Raw genomic sequence first — 16,491 nt, 5'->3', positions numbered from 1 at the left:
TAGAAGCATGCATCACTTGGACTTGTTAAAAGATTGTTTGCAGCGATTACAGAAAAAAAGGAGTAGGATTGTTTAAGAAGAATGTTGTTGTGAAAGAGCCTGATCTAATAAATAAAAGACAAAGTTTAAGATAGTCAAAAGCTTCAGGTTAAAGACTTGTTAAGGCAACTGTCTGCTTTAAACAAAAGATAATATAAAGACATGAACTACGTGTCCCTTAAATTGAAGGGTGATGCCCATTAAGGAGATCGCTTCCCTTGGGGCAGATATAAAATCATAATGAGAATGGGAGTTGGGAAATGGTGTAGAGTATAATATAGATATAAAAAGATCTATCACAAGTATGAGAAGTATATTTAAGGTAAACTCAAAGATTGTTAAGGTAAACTCAAAACTTCAATTTAACATTCAAAATGAAACTTTGATTTTTAAACTTAAAACTATTTAATTTCATTATAAATTTGTAGCTTTAACTTGTTTGTATTTGTGGATGTTGAAGCCATTGGTTAGAGTTCTACACTTGGTAGAGAGGGATCTAAACCTAATGGATACATTTATGATGCCATGGATAGGGCAAAACAGTCCACCCAAAACTATTATAAAGGGTATAAACTTAAATTTGATTCCATTTAAAAAATCATTGATCAAAGGTGGAACCAACCCATTCATGAGTAGGGTACTTCCTCAACCTCAATGTTTTTATTAGAATAATATCTTTCTCTTTGTGTTATTAATGGTCATTTAAGTTGTTTCTAATTTTGCCTCTAGTTAACGATTGTTTCTTTTAGAAACATCGTCTTTGTAACTCTATTTAAAGGAGCTTTGTCTCCTTGATTAATTGAACAACATCGATTCTTTGAAATCCATATGCTTTTGCATCTGTATTATGGTATCAGAGCCTTGGCTATTTGCGAAATAATTTTTCAATTAAAAATTCTGACGAATTTTTAACAGTTTTTTTTTGAAAAATTTCTTTGTTTATTCGAAATTGCTACTTTGGCAGTTCGTTTTGGCTGCACAACTAGGGTTTTCAGCTATTTTCTGGCTATTTTCTGCCCTCTCCCGCGACTTCTCTCTCCTGCATTTCGCGTGACCACGCGACACGATTTTTTCCCCTCCTGCAAATTTTTTCAGCCATTTTTTGGACAAAAATCTGCATTTTCGACTAGGGTTTTTTCCCTTTAGATCAAGTCGATTTTTTTTTCTGATTGCAGATTCTTGGTGGGTTTTTCGAGATCTCAATTGGGTCGTCGTCATAATTTTCTAGGTGCCTCGATTTTCGAGCCAGCAGATCTAGATTCCGACAGCAGATTCTTTCTGGGTTTTTCACAAGGATTTCTGGGTTGTCTTCGAGTTTCTCTGGGTTAGCCGGAATTTTTTTTCTTGAAATTTGTGCTGGTCGTACTTCATTTTTTGAAGTCTGTACCTACATCTGTTTCTGTTTCTGCATTGGGATTCGAATTTTTTGAATTCCATGCCAGAGCCTCTTCTCAGTTTTTTCATTTTTCGTGCATTGGGAAATGTGCAAGATGGTGTCATTGACCAACTTGATGTTGGAAGGCAGTCAGGTTTTGTGCACTTAGTATCTTCTCAGTACCTCATTTTTCGTGCCTCGAAAAACATGAAGATGGCTTATCGGCATTGATGTTTGTTTCGGTTTTTAATATTTTTTTACCTAAAAAAAATTTCTGATGGGTTTTAATATTTTTTTCCCTTGAAAAAATTTGTGGGTTTTAATAATTTTGTCCTAAAAAATTATCTGTGGGTTTTTAAATATTTTTTGTCCCTGTAAAAAAAAATCATGGGAGGGTTTATGATTTTTTCCTCAAAAATTGTACTTTGCTGCAGTCTGTTTTTCGTCGCCCCTGGAGTTGTGCGAACATCTACACTAGTCTCTTATTTGCAATCTATTTTCGGGCATCTTGCTCATCTGCAATAGTTTGGAGGGTTTGCCGATTTTTTCCTCAAAATCGTGATAGCTGTTCTTGGTGTGTCTCTGGTTACAAGGAGGGTCAGTTCTCCAACATCAGGTTGGACGGTTGGTGTTATTTTGGGTATCTCCAGAAGTTCTGCAATTTCTGGGAGGGTTGGTGGCAGACTCATCTCAAGTGGCAGAGTTAGTGGCAGGCTCTTGTCTTCCGTTGCAGCGTGTTCTGAGAAGAAGGTGACAACCTTCTCTATTATTTCTCTTGGTAATTAGAACGATGACCATTAAGGGAGGGTATTAGAATAATATCTTTCTCTTTGTGTTGTTAATGGTCATTTAAGTTGTTTCTAATTTCGCCTCTAGTTAACGATTGTTTCTTTTAGAAACATCGTCTTTGTAACTCTATTTAAAGGAGCTTTGTCTCCTTGATTAATTGAACAACATTGATTCTTTGAAATCCATATGCTTTTGCATCTGTATTAGTTTTCTATTCAAATTGCTTCACAGATTTTAACAGGGAGGTTATGGAGGACCTCACAACATGGATTGAGAGGATGAGATGGGAGACCTCATTGTTCAAGGATTGCATAATTACAAGATTATAGGGGGAAGCTCTTTTCTTTGGCACTAGCTATTCGAGGAAGATCACTAGGTAAAACAAATTGGAGTCTTTACATGCATCTTACAAGTTGCAATTTCATATTTACTGAAATTTTCAAAGGACAGATGTTTGTTTTGGTTTGGTTTAATAATTTTTAGCAAACAACACGTATGTAATACCCAGAAATACTTATTATGATAAGAACAATTTCACAGAATGAGATTTTTTCATATTATTGCTGCTATCATTATTTCCAAACACTATTTTCATTCATCTTCTGGTTAACATTATTTTAGACATACTACAGCAAGTTAACTAATAGGAGCGCTACCTCTATCTGATGCTGAATTAAATATCGCCTTAGCTGTGTATGGCGTCCAAACCCTTATGCATGACACGATAATTATTATGGGTGGATGCTGCAATTTCTGAACACAAAATCAGACTGCAAATTCACTGTTACAGGATAGCAGAATTGTTGTCCACTGATCTAAAACCCCCATGCATGCTGGCTGTAGACTGAGCTTGAAGTCCTGAAACACGTGGTAGACGTCTTTCTGTCACAGAGATAGGAATGCTGCTGACCAAGCAAACCTGGGGTTTCGTCCAGGCTGCAGATAACAGGGTTTTCATCCTGTATATGCTCCTTGCAGAGCTCATTTTTCAATAAGAGAAGATAGAACATAATAATACTCTTAAACATCCACCTCTCCTTAAATAATAGCTTCAGCAAAAGGCATCGATCCATCTAGAAGCCTCCTTAAATGACTTCGGCACAATTTCCAATGTTGTGTAAATTATTAAATTGACCCCCCATAATGATTCGCCTAGGAGACACAACTTAATAACTTAAAAATGGCCCCAACTTAAGTTATATCGATGAGTTATAATATTTGATCTCCAAACATTAGCTTTTTGGGGTAAGTCATCAATTATTTATTTATCCCCTTTATTAATTGGTTAATTCTAGCCTAGGGGATGAGGGTGGCTAGAATTTGACTGACATTGGCCTGTCAAAAGAATGGGGACATTACATTTACGACTATTGATAAAATATGGTTTGCTTACTAACTCTTGAATATCTTATTTTGCAGGTTCTTGGTGGGTAGGTTTGGATGCAAACACCACAAATCTTCAGAAATTAACCCCTCACATTTTGTGTCAACCTTGTAGTGCTTCTTGTTGTGGACATTTCACATGATGAAGGGGAATAAATTAACTTTAAAAAAAAATCAATGGCCTTGTCTTTGTACAATACAACCTTCTACTTCACACAAGAAATGTAGAGGACAAATCAGAGTAGATCATTGATTTGATGGCATCGATCCTTATAGCGATTGAATAAGGCAAGATGAAGAGCCAGTAGTGTTTATTGTAGATGAGAATCTTGATTTTGAGAGACAAGCAATGGAAGATGTGGCTGCATAGAAAGAGATACTGGATTGTCATTGGTTGATATTGATGAGATAGAGGAAGAGTGATAGCCATCTAACAACAAGACGGAGGTTGAGCCAAAGCTACAAACACAACCTTCTATACAAAGTGAGAAGCCACAACGTTGACTAGATTAGGGAAGAGGAATATGTAAAGTGCTGCAACATACAATTTATGAATTATGACGATGATTTTTAAATACAATCATCCAAATTTCGTAATAGTTTTCAGCTAACTATTGTATCAAGATTCTACATTATGATGTGATTTTTTAGTCAGTTTGCATTTGAATGAATCAAATTTAATAGAAAACACTTTTGTACTTGTTTATGGACTCATTGTATACATTTCATCATTGAATTTTGCAAGAAAAATGTCTTTCATAATAAATTTAAGCAATTTTTCAAGTTGATGAATTTTCGCCAAGTAGCAAATTTTCAGTCTGCCAGGTTTTTTTCCAAGTCAGAGTCTACCAACTAATCTTAGAACTACGTGAGTCTCTAAGAAAGGCTCTGATATCAAGCGCTTGGTATATGGAAGTAGATGCTGAGCAGCAAATTTTCAGTCTGCCAGGTTTTTTTCCAAGTCAGAGTCTACCAACTAATCTTAGAACTACGTGAGTCTCTAAGAAAGGCTCTGATATCAAGCGCTTGGTATATGGAAGTAGATGCTGAGCATCAAATTTACCCAGTGGTTTGAGACAATATGATGCTGTTTAATTTAATTTGATCAATCCAGCACTTCCGAAAGTAGAATGAGAAACTTTAATCAACATATCAGATATTCAATAATTTTTCTCTTGTTTCCACAAATCTTTTTCAAACTGGTGAGTAAATCATACACTTGGATCTAAGAACTGTAATCACATTTCTTAAACATGTGAATGTAAAATCTAAAGACGACTTACAAAGTAAACTGTAATATCACCTCTAAAATAAAACTTAATAATAAATAATAATACAATTAAAATATTAAAAAAAAATATGTATCAATAATTTATTGTTCATTCAAATTAAAGATTTGAATAAACTAATTTCATTAAATAACATCTTATATAAACTAATTTCATTATTAAAAATTTAAATCACACTATATTAAATATCCATTATAATAATGTTAATAAAGATGATTGATAATTCCTAATATAAATGAAAACACAATAGAAAGGTAATCGGTCTAATCACCCCTTATTAATTATTAATATCCTTGTGTTTGATCAATTCATTGTCAAAGGGCATGAGTTGCTAAGGGTGTGTCTCTCCCAAAGGATCGCAAGCCTTGAGGAGTTTATAAAGGCTGCGATCTCCCTTGGCAAGATAGGGGGAGGATATAGGGAGAAAAAAGAGTCTATATGGTATTCTGGCCTGACAGCAAACTGTTACGTATATTGCCAGTTAAGAATAAATATTTCTGATCATAATATATAAAATAAATTTAAGGAACACGGTGGGGCATATGCAAGGGGGATATTGTCAGAATAAATCAGAACTGTTATATGTTATAGGCAGTAACATCCCATATATGCTAATACAGGAAGCCCGATAACATTCTTTTGCAGAATTTAATACTGGTATAAATATAGATAATAATAATATAATTATAATTATTAAAATGTTTCATAAGAAATATATAATGATAATATCTGAGAATAAATTGTGTGTGTGTGTATGTATATATGTATATATGTAATTGACCAGACATAAATATTAGAATATGTATATAAATAATAAATATTAGAATATAAATCAGATAGAATCCTTAAGTTAATATCAGAAAGAAGAATAAGTTTTTTTGTTACGTCTTCAATATTTAGAGAGCTGGGAAATGAGATGTTTCCAAAGAGGGGCAATCTAAATCCAATCAATAGGATAATTCCCAAGAGAGGGTAGGGATCAGCAACCCATAAACCTTGAGGGTATAGACCCAAGACAGGTAAGGGCTTGGATCTGTAAACTTTGAGGGAACCTATTGTATTTTGGTCTCTAAGTGCTTTGGTAACATACACATCCTCTTCTTCCTTAAAATTGTAGTAGTAACAAAGGTTGACATTTCCATTTAGGATTATGAATGATAATATTTATTATCTAGTATGATAGAGTTAATTAGTAGCAAATTGGTTGATTGAACTATGGAGTATCACCGATTTGATTCATGTTAAGATAGATTTGTCTCCTAATCAACTTAGTTTAAGTCATAAGTATATTGAACTAGCTTAATCATGGATAAAACAAGCCTAAACCTAGTAGGGAACATTACATAAAGCATCACACCAATTTTAGGCCCTTTTATTACTTGCCTTGTTGAATAAACCTTAGTTTGTGTTATCATCACGTTTCTGAAGTTTGTAATAAACTGTGTAGAACATTTCAAGATTTATCTCAAACTTCATAGTGAGAAATTAATACCTCAGACCTTGTAATTAAAACATCTTTCAACTCCTTCGTAATGCCCTTGAGTCGGCCATTCAAGTCATCTACAATTGTTGTAAAATGAGTAGCACTGTCCTTGGAACAGTTACTGTCACCTATTTCAGAGCTTTGAAGCGCTTGCAAGTCTGAAAAGGCAGCATTTAATGCTGTAATATCCTGCTTAATAACAGCAGTGAGCTCTTCTATTTCCATGGTTGGGTCGTTGAACATAGATGTCTTCTTTGTCACTGAAAGTGCAAAGCCAATAAGTATTATCAGAAATATAGCAGGTATTAAATAAATTAAATAAATCTGTGAAGATTTCCAGGTGAAAAAAACAGCGAGAATTTCAACTGCTTGTCTTCAGAAACACTCTTCCAAACGCTTAGAAACAAGGGCATCTTCTGTTACAACTTATGGCCAATTGAATACTTTTGTCTGAATAATGAAACGTTGTTGCTAATCACAATCCCATTCCAATTAAAGAATTGAAGAACTCATAATTAAATAAAAACTAAAATTGCCAATGATCAACGGAAAATCTCGTATGGCAAAAACGTCCTGGAAATCAACGATGGAAGTACTGAGAAATTGTTAAAAAGACATGCATCAACATATAAAATATTGAAACATAAGAATTCCATTGAGCACAAATCAAAATCATCTAATATGTAAGCATAATTAACATGTGCAACACATTTGGATTGTTGAATCTGACATGCATTCCATATCCAGTTGAAAAGCAGTAACTGAGGTCCCCAAAGATGCTTCATAATTTTATAAAACATGGCATAATGATGAATTTCATTACATGTAAACATCCTACTGAAGTAAAATGTTTCTTGCTTCTGAATACTAGGGAGTCTGATTCATAAACTATAAAAATGATCTAAACTTTTTGCACCACAGCAAAAACTCAGATCTCCTCCACTTTCCATAATATTAATTTCAAGTTCGTCTCGTAAGCTTTTACAATTTGTTTGACCCCCAACCAAATACTATGTGAAATATATTTATTATTTATATTACACTCAACCAGATTTCAAACTTGCAGAAAACATACATAAATTTATATTGTCCTCTTGATTTTATTTGGATTTAAAAGAAACAGTTTCATTTGATGTTGTCTAAAAATTAACTTGAGAATGCCTTTATTGCACTTCATATGCATCTTTTATACCATCAACCAAATGTATTTGTAATATTTGTCGATTTGATTTGTGTTGGTGTGAATAAAAATGTTTTACCTATCTAGTTTATTAGTGAGTCCTATTCACATGTTAAGTTAACTTAGGTCCTAGGAATCTTTCTAAAAATCTTAAATGTCAATTAGATCATATCTTATCTTTTGGCTTTTATTTACTTGTCCTCGGTCATTTAATATTTGTTTGAATTAGTTATTTCATTGTATAGGATTAAGACACATCATTATCTTGTCTAATCCTATCTCTCACCTTGCCTTTATAAGCAAGGCTCTTGTACACTTTGGTGTGAATAAAAATGTTTTACCTATCTAGTTTATTAGTGAGTCCTATTCACATGTTAAGTTAACTTAGGTCCTAGGAATCTTTCTAAAAATCTTAAATGTCAATTAGATCATATCTTATCTTTTGGCTTTTATTTACTTGTCCTCGGTCATTTAATATTTGTTTGAATTAGTTATTTCATTGTATAGGATTAAGACACATCATTATCTTGTCTAATCCTATCTCTCACCTTGCCTTTATAAGCAAGGCTCTTGTACACTTTCTATTATAGATCATCATTTGATCACATCCCATTGATATTAATATCAAGCAAGCTCATTTCCTGCATACTCTCTTGTGGAAGATTATCTTCGTTTTTGCAGGTACCCCTAAGGGTGTTGAGCTGATCTTCAACCCCTTTGTGGTATCAAAGTCAGGTTTTGAAAAACCCTTCTCAAATATGAGAGTAGAGCTATTGCCAAACGAAAGATCTTAGTGAATCTACTAAAGTTGAATATGCTCTTCTCTTGCATCATATTATGACCTGGAGAATCAAAAAGAGTTCAAAAAAACACTAGATTTGAAAAATTCCTCTTTGTGGGTTTCTATTGCAGGTTCATTTTTTAGCATGTTAGAGCAAATCTAAGCTCGCCATAGAATTTCAAGAGTCAAAGAAATCAGGTTTTGTCTTTTGTTTCATCCAAATCGGACTTGTAAAGCTAGATCTAAAAGAGATTGAAGTTGGGAGGTGATTGTCAAATTTAAGAGGTAGCTGGTATTTTGGAGCATTTTGAGCCAAAATAGCACTACCATTGCATCTAGGAGGCCCAAAAATGCTAAGGTTGATTGTCAAATTGTCAAAATTGGGGGCTTTTTCCCTAGGCACTCAAAGGAAAATTTCAGCCCCCTGTCACCATTTTGTTTGTACAATATGGATCCATATAGTTCGGACCCGTACACATGCGTTAGCAGGTTGCTACAGGCATCAACAAATTCCATTGACAAATATTTGCAAGGTATATACTATACTGTTGACATACTACAAGTCTAACGCAGGCATTTCGTGACCTTGCGTCAATGCTACAAACAGGGTACAGCTCCAACAGATTTTTAAAAAAAAGGATTCTTTTTATATATTACAAATTCATTTTATTTTTTCATCAATAGAAAATTGTCAGTGCTTGAGGTTGACACGAGCTTGTATCAAGCCACAAAGTCAATCATTAGCCAATAGCACACGAGAGCAACCACCAAACCCCACCACTACAGGACCATGACCACCTAGGTGGCATCACCACACCCGACAACAAGATTTGCTTCCCCCAACTTTAACAGAGGCCATATTGTGCAACCAGGTGCCAATGCTAGGGTGCTAATTTTGGCCCCTCCTAGTGCCCAAATTGGATCTTTTTTCTTTTGGCCATAACTATCCACCACAATGTCAAAATTTTATAAATGAGATATCATTGAAAAGTTGATTCCACATACTTCAGAATGGTGTAGATCATTTTGCCAAATTTTGCAACAAATGGATTTTATTGATGTATGAAGTCAAATTTTCCCTTTTGGGCCTCCAAGCTCATAACTTTTTTGCCACAAACTCCGATTTTTTTGATTCTTGCGGTGTTGGAAAGGTATTGAGAAGTTCTATCATTGTGCACAAGCACATTTTCCAAATTCAATCCTAGGTATATTTTATTCATTTTTTTGCACATTTGACATAATGACTGATTACTTGGACATCCTGACTTCAGCAGAAGTTGTCTTTTTGGGAAGTCTTCATCTACAATATTCATCATATTTGGGAGTTTCAATATGTTGTTGAGGGTTTATGTCTTTGTAACGTACAAGATCACTCATAGCTGATCATGGGTTTTTCATTTTATCCTTTTCTAATCATCTTGAAAAGGGGAAATTATAAATAATGGAGAGATGGCATCATAAAACATCTTCGATGGCTTCATCTATTGCTGCATTTGTAGGGTCTTGTTCCTCTTCCAAGTAAACCTCATAAGAAATTTTCTTGGCATTGGAAGAGAGATCATGTCGTAGAAGTTAATGCAATGCATGTTAATGATGATAACTTAAAGTCTATTCTTGATTTTGAGTGTCCTCATGCTCTTTGGACTAAAATTTGGAAGATAATGGAGATCTTGATGCTCAGCCATTCCCAGATGATCCTATTTCAGACTGTCTTATACCTTTTCATTTTTCAGAAAGGATACCCTATGCCTGTAATAATTCTATTCGAGAATTTGATTCTTTGGAGTACTTTGAATCTTCAGAAGATGAAGACAAGGTTGCTTCAAAGACTCCTACTTCTCCTTCAGAGACAGTTGTAGCTAATTAGAGTTTTGAGTATTGTTGGATATTTTACAACTTGCAACTACGATGCATCCTTAATAAAGGCCAATTACCAAGGGCTACCACTGCTAGGTTCATATTTTGCATCGTATTTTGATTGACACTTAAATTTTCCTCATAATTCAAATACCTGCTAAGACAAGACTTCTCTTAGTGCTATCAAATGATGTCCTGATTCAGAAGTGAACCCCTTGCTTCTTCTGACAGCTTGTCATAAGCTGGTTGAATAACTCTAGGAGCAGGGGAAATAAACCACTCCTGCTGCCTCTCTATTGCTAACTTTTTGTTTTTCATAGACATCATTTCCTTCTCCAGATCCTGTACTTTAACACAGCGGGTGAATCTACTAATCCTCTAGCTTCTTTTTACTCAAATCTTTAACAGAAAACCATTGCTGGTTAACTTTATGGCTATCAAGAATCGTATTATCTTTTACTTTCTCACCTTAAGTGCTGCAGTGGTAAAAAATGAAGGAACCATTTTTCTGATCCATTCAAAGTCTTAACTTGTCCTTTCTTCAGATTCTAAATCTTCAAAATTCAAAGATAGTAGTAGTGAATCCTGATATTGCAGTACTCTCTGCTTTCTCCTTCTCCTTCCCCTTCTTTGGCAAATTTCATGAAAACCCAGTCAATTATCTAGTTTACTTATCAATAAATATCCGTTATCCTTCAAGCAATTGGAGTCTTGATCCTTAGTTCATTCAACAGTACAACCTAGTTTTTTGGTCTTTCATTTTTTCTGTCTTTCTACTTCTCGTGCCTCCTGTCATGGTCACCAAAAAGCTTCCTCTTCCTGTAACAGTCATCTCCATCCTTGTTACCATTATTCTCCACTCCAAAGTCCAACATAAATTGCTGATAATTCCCAAATTCAGGAGGAATGCATTGATGCAATCTTTGCAGTAGCATGTGCTAGGGTGGCAAGCTGTGGATTGAACTCCGTGAGCTTCCCTGGTAGCAGTTCAAAATTGAGTGATTTTAAGAAGCATGTGCTAGGGTGGCAAGCTGTGGATTGAACTCCATGAGCTTCCCTGGTAGCAGTTCAAAATTGAGTGATTTTAAGAAGCATGTGCAAGCGTTTGAGCTATAAGCATCACCAGATCAAAATTAAAAATTTGCATCTTTCAAAACAGCTTCATCATTTCCACCATCTTTTTTAGATTTCCTATTTTTTTATTTCTTTTGTGAATTTTCATCTCTTCCCTTTCCATCTAAGCCATCTGGGGTCTGACAAGACCTGCATCAAGTCCTGGATACCTTAGCTGCCAAAATGATCTCTGAGGCAGGAGTCCACATGGCCGGAATTTCAAGCAATTCATTAACACTATGAATACAGAACGATACAATGTTGTCAGCATCCTAGAAAAGTGATCCCTAGAGATCTTATGACGATATCCTCATTTTTGTCCTAATAACCATACAATATGCACATTTGACTCTATCTGTCAAAAAGATCATTTATATTTCATTGGTGTTTAAAGAATCTTTCATGAGCTTGTCATTTCTCCAATTTTACTGCTAGACCCGCACCACATTCTTTGATTACTAACCACCAACTGAAATTTACGTTCCAAGTTCACAGGCAATATCACTTCCCTCCCATATACCAAAACATTTCGCACAGACTTCTTGACAGTGAGACAATCAAACCAAAGGGCAAAGCGAAGCTTATTTTGCATGTTTCTTTGACTTGGCAATAGTCCCCTTCAAATTTTGGGCCATGCTCTTTCTTAATGGAGGATTCTTCGAAGTTATAACTTTGAAGGTAAAAGTCAGAGGGCCAGGGCAATAAAATGCCTTGTTTCCAACAGAATTTTCTTCTAGAAACAGAAGCAAATCCTATCCATTGCCAATAATCAATTTAGACAGAACCTTGAAACATGTAAGGATATTCACTAGCAGTAACTTGATTACAAGTTCTAAAGTGGTATTCTTAGAAGGAATAGCAATCACCCTGCCAGTTTGTTGTTGTAAAGATAAACCTGGCCTTTACCAGAATCTACTTTTAATTACTCCAATTAAGTCCATATTCAACCATATAACAGGCCCATCTGCAATGCTTGTCTGGAGAAGTAATTCTGGTAACTTCTATCTTGCTTTAAGATATTCAGATACAGACACGCCATGAGAAATGAATAAGAATCCTTCACCAAAAGTGCCAGAAGAACCCTGTGTAAAAGATCCCATATATGTTAACATTTGAGGAGACAAATATCTTCACATACTAAAGTGATATTCTTACGACAAATATATATGGTTATAAAAGTGGCTTTAAAAATCTTAGCACCATTCCATCAAAGTCACTTCTGGTAACAACTCCATCCACTATGACATATTCTAATGATTAAAACTTCAATGTTTTTTTTTCTTTAATGAATATTACTATACCAATCATCAGTTATTTGTGTGAAATCTTGGTAATCATTCTCTCGCTCTCCATACTCCTGAAGATTTTCAATTGTTAACCAGCATAGTCCTTGTAGATAGTTCAAGCAAGTTTATATTCAATATCAAACTTTTACAATTCAGCAATCCATGCCACTCATTTTGCTCCCAACTAATGTACTTAAAAATAAATTCACAGGAAATGGCCAAGAGATTTTAGTACCACATTATCGAGTTGAGAATCATACTTGAAAGAACTCCTTTTAAATTAAACTACAAAAAAAATATTGCTTCTTGTTGCTCCAATGTCAAAAAAACCTCTCATCATTTTGATCTCATTATCCTGAAGATCGATTACAAAATGTTGAAGTAAATTAAATCTACATGGTTTCACAAAAAGCTTTTTACTCTATAATATGAACAGTGAAAATCTCGTTTTCAATATTTTTAAACTTGTCATATACAAAAATATTTGTTATTTGAATATCAATCTTTGGCAATGAAAGAGAGACAAATTAAAACATCCTATTCAATTTTCACTGCTGAGAACCGGTCCTGGTACCAACATTTCCTGGCACTTATATGAACATATAAAATGGTCATACCATTAATCATTTACTCTCATAACCTAATCCGAAATGGCATTCCAAACCGCTACCCCACACCTAGAGATAACTGGATCCAAACAAAATTAAATAAGTATAACTACACAGCATGCACGAAGATGATCCCAGAACAAATACAGAGCCCAACAAACAAGTATTAATAGCCACTACAAATTATTAAATTGTCAAATAGGCCAAGTATTAATAGCCATTGCAAATTATTGAATTGTCAAATAGGCCAATATTTTCAAGAAAATCAAGCTTGGGAGTTCTACTTACTCTTGGCAAGCCTAGCGATCTTCTGAGAAGTCTCATGAATACCAAGTCCAATTCTGGAAGCCCTCTTATTGAAATCCGAGCCAACAGAATTCGCAGGTGTAGAAGCCCTGCCATATTCACTTCCATCAGGGGTTTGAGTTTTCTTCAGCCTTTCCGTCAAAGATTGGAACTCCGATGTCCGATCCCTGTATGATAATAAAGATCCTGACAGAGCCATCGCGAAACAGAACCTTAAATTTGAGCGCTGAAACCTACTTAATTAAGAGCTATTTTTTCATTCCATGCATTTTTCTCCGATTGGAAAATCATTGCTTAAAATTTATCCAGTAGATCTTCGAGTGATGGAAATCCTTCAAATATCATCAAAATGCAGGCAGAAATCAAAGCTTTCTGTTAAATCATAAAGCAAGTGTACATATTGCTAAATTTGAATGCAAGGGAAAATTTATTGTAATTGGCCGAATTTTGAACCAAATTGGGCATACGATGACTCGAAAAGACAGGAAAATAAAAGAAATGTAAAAGTCTCTTATTCAATTGCGCAGAGAATTCTTTGTAATTTAGATGTAAACTTCGATTTCGAGAACCCTCGATAACGCAAAAACCTTATATTTAAAACTTGCTGTCTAAGGCTGTAATGTCACATCGAAGAGATGGTGACTTCTCTTCCAATGAATAGAAATGTAAAGAATGAGGAGAAAAACTATTTACAGTTTCACGGTCATAAGGACATCGCTGTCTTACTATTGTGAATGGATATATTCTAATCTAAAATAGGTGCAAAAAGTTGAATTTTAGGATTTTTTTTATCTTTTTTTAAAAAACTCTTTTTGATTTGTTGGTTATATCTGTTGGTGTAAATAATTATTTATTTTGGATATTATTATACCTTACTTAAGTTTACTTAAAATAATGCATTTCATAATAGTTTGAGTATGAGACACTTGGATGTTTGTGTCACATTGGGATAGTGCGTGTAGGAGAATTTTCATCTTTTATGGTGTTGATCTTATTTTGTTGTTACATTCCACCTCATGTGGAATATTATATTGTTTCTCTTACCTACCCACACCTATTTCCTACCTACCCTTGTTTCTTATCGAGTCACATGTCATGTTTGTGTGCTCACATATCCATATAGCCTTGCTTATATAAGCAGGCTCATCTTCATTGTATAAACAATCAACGACAACATCTTGTAATGATCCAGTTGATCATATTTTGCATCTTGATAGAATACAGTTTATTCCTATCATATATTTTGTCTCTCTTATTTGTGTTTTTCATTGCATCTAGATCTTGGCAAGTTCTCACGTGGTATCAGAGTCATTAGAGTGCCATTGGTTTGTTAATTGAGAGAAATTTTGAGTTTTGCATTTTGGAACTTTCTATTGCAGGTTATTATTGGAGCTTATTGGGTCTGATCCGAGGTCACCATTGGATTGAGGAGGTTCGAGAAAGTAAGAATCGTCTTTTGTTTCGTCCAAATCCGACATCCGAAGCCAAATCTAGAGTCATTTGAAGGTGGAGGGTGGTGACTTGTCTCGGTAGCGATTTGCAATTTTGGAGCATTTTTTGCCAAATCCGTCATCGCCATTGTGCTCAGAAGGCCCAAAAACCCCAAGATCAACTGTCAATTCATCGAAATCGGCCTCCGTTACCCCAAGCTAAAAAAATCTCCCCCCTGCCTCGTCATACGGACTTGCAGGTACAAGTATGAAAAAAAAATTAAAAAATTATTATTTTTTGTTTTTTACATTTTTTTTCAAAAATTCTTTAAAAAAAAAAAATTAATTGTTAGGGGGGATCTTTGGTTTGGTTTTTTATTAATTTTTTAAAAAATCAAATTTTTTTTTTAGGGGGGGACGGAGGTCACCGCAGTATTGCGGCCCGCAGTCTTGCGGCCTGCAAGCCCTGCGATCACCGCAAGGTACCTGTACCTGTAGGTACCGCAAGCTCTGCAATCAAAGTACTTGCGGTGGTCATATAGGCTTTGTGGTGGCCCTATAGGGCTCTGTGGGCCCCTTCCCATGAGGGGGGGTACCGGTATTTTTTTGTTTTTGTTTTTTTAAGGTTTTTTAATAAATTAAAAAAAAATTAACTTTTTCTTATTTTTTTAAATAAGTTGTTTTAATTAAAAAAAAAAATTAATAAAGCTTTTTTATCTTTAATAAATTTTTATTAAAGTTTTTTTTCATTTTCAAAAAAAAAATTATCTTTTTCATTTTTTTCTTTATTTTTTAATAAAGTTTTTTTTGGGCATAATAAATTATTTTTTTTAGATTTTTAAAATCTTTTTAAAAACAAAAATATCATGGAATAAGTTAAATTGGGAACACAATTTTTTTCTTGTCACTTCACACCTGTCTTGTAGTGCTTCCAACCGGCAGTCAAAGGGGGGGGTTGATTTGCTCCTTTATATCTCTTGGTCACATCCCAATCGGAGACGTTCTTTTTTACAGTATTCTACAGGGCTTCTTGGTGGCATCATTTTCATATTTCCAAATTTGCACTATCATGTTGTATGCTCTTGCATGAACAATGTTATACTCGCACTATCATAAAGTGTCACACCTCTTTGTATCTTGTCATTGTTGACTATTTGATGTAATCCTCTTATACACGTAGATTAGGAATATCTTGTGAGACTTGGTGCATGGCTCCAGTTGAGACTTAGATTGTACACATTTGTGCATGGCTCCCGTGAGACTTAGATTGTATGAGTATTTCTGCCATTTACAAGTATCCAGATGATGCTCAAAGCAGGTTGTCTCCATGCCTGATCTTCATTTTGTGGCAGTGAGTGATTCATCATCATCGACTTGGTACCTAGTTTTGTCACATTTTGACATTATTGGTGCAGCATTAGCTCTCTTTCTTCCTTATGGGGAGGTATTTTGGTCATCATCATTGGATCATCTTTGCAGGAGATTCGACATTAAGGGGGGGCTTCACGGTCTCTTCTTTTCATCATTGAGAACATTGTTTGCTTTCATCATCTCTCTTTTGGGGGAGGGTTT

General features: G+C 34.7%; 1 protein-coding gene across 2 annotated transcripts in view; it reads right to left on the bottom strand.

Moving 5' to 3' along the window:
* Positions 1-14,163, bottom strand: part of LOC131064536 (syntaxin-31) — a 125,367-nt gene extending 111,204 nt beyond the window's left edge. For both annotated transcript variants that reach the window (XM_057998684.2, XM_057998685.2), the window contains exons 1-2: positions 13,472-14,163; positions 6,368-6,618 (exon numbers count right to left, since the gene is read on the bottom strand). In XM_057998684.2, the coding sequence (XP_057854667.2) occupies positions 6,368-6,618; positions 13,472-13,688 (468 nt within the window). In that variant the 5' untranslated portion in view covers positions 13,689-14,163. The remainder of the gene's footprint in view (positions 1-6,367; positions 6,619-13,471) is intronic.
* Positions 14,164-16,491: the final 2,328 nt, after the last annotated feature.

This window comes from Cryptomeria japonica, chromosome 4 (genome assembly GCF_030272615.1).
Source record: "Cryptomeria japonica chromosome 4, Sugi_1.0, whole genome shotgun sequence".
In the NCBI taxonomy this organism is placed as follows: domain Eukaryota; kingdom Viridiplantae; phylum Streptophyta; class Pinopsida; order Cupressales; family Cupressaceae; genus Cryptomeria; species Cryptomeria japonica.
Note: the sequence above shows the minus strand (reverse complement) of the source record. Positions and strands in the feature narration are given on the sequence as shown.